Source organism: Nicotiana tomentosiformis, chromosome 2, assembly GCF_000390325.3.
Source record: "Nicotiana tomentosiformis chromosome 2, ASM39032v3, whole genome shotgun sequence".
Classification (NCBI taxonomy): Eukaryota; Viridiplantae; Streptophyta; class Magnoliopsida; order Solanales; family Solanaceae; genus Nicotiana; species Nicotiana tomentosiformis.
The window spans coordinates 64,213,119-64,216,564 of NC_090813.1; the positions used below are offsets into that span (position 1 = coordinate 64,213,119).

Genomic DNA, 3,446 nt, shown 5'->3' on the forward strand with positions numbered 1-3,446 from the left:
AAATCCGACTCCAAATCAGTGTTCAAAACTCAAGAATCTATGAAACTTTAGTCAAAACGCCCAATTTCTCTTTAAAATTCATAATCCATAAGTTGTTTTAGATATATCCTCTTCTCTGATTCTCAATTGATGGTACCCCGACCTCAAGTCTATCTTTGACAAGTATTTTGCACCCTGAAGTTGATCAAATAAATCATTAATTCTTGACAGTGGGTACTTGTTCTTAATGGTAACTTTATTCAACTGCCGATAGTCGACGCACATTCTGAGAGACCCATCTTTCTTCTTGACAAATAGGACCGGGGCACCCCACAGTGAAACACTTGTCCTGATGAAGCCCTTGTCAAGAAGGTCTTTCAACTGTTCCCTCCACTCATTAAGTTCTGCTGAAGCCATCCTATAAGGAGGTATAGATATGGGCTGAGTGCCTGGCATACGATCGATGCCAAAGTCTATGATTCTTTCAGGAGGAAGTATGTGAAGGTCATCTGGGAAAACTTTTGGAAATTCTCTAACAACTGGCACATACTGAAGAGCTGGTGGTTCTGATTCTGGATTAATGATGTGAGCCAAATAGGCGAGACACCCCTTACCGATCATTCGTTGTGCCTTAAGATAAGAAATAAACTTACCTACAAGTGATGCTGAACTACCCTTCCACTCTAAGACTTCTTCATTTGGAAATTGGAACCTGACAATCTTGGCACGACAATCTAACATGGCATAGCAGGAAGACAACCAATCCATACCCATGATCACATTGAAATCCACCATTTCTAACTTTATGAGATCGACCTCGGTGTTGCGACCTTGGACTGAAACTATACATCCTCTATAGACTCTTGTGGCTTTCACTAACTCGCCAACTGGAGTAGATACTATAAATGGCTAACTAAGTTGTTCAGGTTCTATGCCAAGGTTAATTTCAAAGTATGGAGTCACGTACAAAAACGTTGAACCTGGATCAATTATGGCATAAACATTATGTGAGCAGACTAGAAGTATACCTGTAATAACTTCTACATATGCCTCTGCACTCTGACGATCAAGTGTAGCAAACAAACAGGGTTGTCCCTCTCCCTGAGTAACTTGATCTACAACTCTGCCTACTGCATATCCGGTCTAATTATGAGAACTACGAGCCTGAAGTGGTGCAACTGTAGTAGCTGAGGAACTAGAAGGATGAGATGATCCCTCACTGAAATTACGTTGCAACTTTGGGCAGTTTGCCTTTATATGACCATTGTCTCTGCAATGATAGCAACCATGAAACCCGAGCTTGCACTGACCTGAATGTTGCCGCTTACATGTACCACAAAGACCTTGTTGTTGTGAATGTTGTGAATGTTGCTCAACATGACTCTGGCTATATGAGGATGGTGTCCTAAAATTCTGATTCTGGCGAGACTGGATTCCATAACTCTGAGTACGTTTGAAGGAAGACTCACTACCTGACTGATAACTGGACTGAGCTGGTGCAAATGACGCCTTATTGAAGGAACCCCTTCCTCCTCCGCTGGATGTACCACTAAACCCGCCCGCTATCCGGGCTTTCTTGTTATGCTCTTTTTCTTCTCTCCTTTGTTGTCTGTCTTTTTCTTAATGCTTGGAGAAACCCACAATAGAGGAAAACTTTATCATTCCTACCACTGTAGCTGATGTCGTATCCTTAATGTGGTAAGTCAAACTGCCAACAAACCTGTGGATCTTTTCTTTTTCTGTCTTAACCATGTGAGGAGCATGCTTATCCAAACTTATGAATTCCATGTAGTACTCTTGCATACTTTTATTCCCTTGCTTGAGTTGCTCGAACTCTGTAGCCTAAGTTTCTCTATCCTCTTCTGGTATAAAATTAGCCATGAATGCCTCTTCAAATTCTTCAAATGCAGGAGGACCATCATCTTCATCTCTATCCTTTTCCGACATTTTCAAACCAAGCGCCAGTCACATCTCTAAGCTGGTAGGCAGCCAGCTCCACGACTTCATCATCAAATGCCTTCATCATTCGGAGGGATTTCTTGACACCCTCCAGCCACAACATTTGATCTTCATCAACTATAGTACCACGGAACAATGGAGGACTCAGCTTCAAAAATTCATTCACTCTTGAGGACTCAAAATTGTTCTGTCTATTTGATTGAGGTGGAATCTCAGCTCTTCTCTCGTTCTGGTTGGCCATGAAGGCTTTAAGCATCTCCATAGCACTGTTGACAACATTAAACATCTAACCCACCTCTGGAGATATAGTTGTCTGAGTCGGAATTGTTGTTGGGGGGTGGCACTGGATCCTGAGGAACTTGCTCATCATGCTCCACCCCTTCTTCATGTTCAACCCGGGGTACTTGAACCCCCTTTATGGATTTACCCTTCCTTTTCTGAGTTGAAGCCTTCTTAGTTCTACCTTGAGCCATAATAGCAACAATAGTTTCTTGAGCAGCATCCTGAGTGTCGGTGTTAGAGTTGCGAGTATGTGTCATTTCTTCGAGTTTTGGAGAAACAAATACATTAGATAATTTCTTAGAGGTAGGCTCTACTACACGATCTAAAGTATTAAAAAAAAGGAGAATTTTCCTAAATGCTTGTAGTCTCCTACTTATAAGTATGACGTGCTTCATACCCATAAATAAGACTCTACTGACACGGCTTCATAGACCCCTAGGACTCCATAAACCTGATGCTCTGATACCAAATTTGTCACGACCCATTTTCTGAACAAGCTGTGACCGGCACCCGATCACTAAACTTGACCGAGCGAATCATCTGCGCTTATCAAATCTATTATAACTTCAAACTTTATATGCAACACGACAATACTTTAACCAAATACTTTTAATTAATTTGAATGTCTAAAATAACCAACTCCAAAACTTTGTTCGTAGTAACTACTGAAATACTGCTAAGTTATTATCAAAAACATCTGAATCTTAACCTACTGATTGTGTCTATGAAGCCTCTACTGTTAAACTGACGTACTGCTCAGGACATGAGATTTTCTCGCCAGTTCTCTAAGTAAATAAAGAAATAGCTAAATAATGACGACTCAAAGGAGTACTCCACGAACAAAAGCGAAGCTCACCAATAGCATTGGAAGTGAGGGAAGTCCTAACCTGTAGCATGCTCGCCTGCAAAATCGGTTCATACGTTGTACCGCAGACCAACGCAGGTTCCCAAAAGAGAACGTCAGTACTATCCATTGTACTCAGTAAGTCTCAACGACAGGGAACAAAACTTTAATAAACTATACATTACAAGCAAAGATTCTAAATGCATGAAAAATATAAAGTTTCTAAGAACAATTCTAACATAATTGCATAATAGCAGTTTATGAATATTCCAAAAGAAATTCTTTCCTTTTTATTTCTTATCTAAAAAAAATACTTCACTTTATGCTTCGAGAGTTCCAACTATCCTGACTTATATTTGTCTTAGTTACCGTGTGATCAGCA

At 40.5% G+C, this 3,446-nt stretch overlaps 1 protein-coding gene across 1 annotated transcript; it reads right to left on the minus strand.

The window, feature by feature from the left end:
- Positions 1-1,122: 1,122 nt before the first annotated feature.
- LOC117274912 (uncharacterized) lies at positions 1,123-1,782 on the minus strand. The gene is made up of 2 exons (XM_033654235.2): positions 1,700-1,782; positions 1,123-1,588 (listed from the first exon to the last, which is right to left on the minus strand). The coding sequence occupies exons 1-2, from the start codon at positions 1,780-1,782 to the stop codon at positions 1,123-1,125; spliced, it is 549 nt and encodes a 182-aa protein (XP_033510126.2).
- Between the last annotated feature and the right edge of the window lie 1,664 nt (positions 1,783-3,446).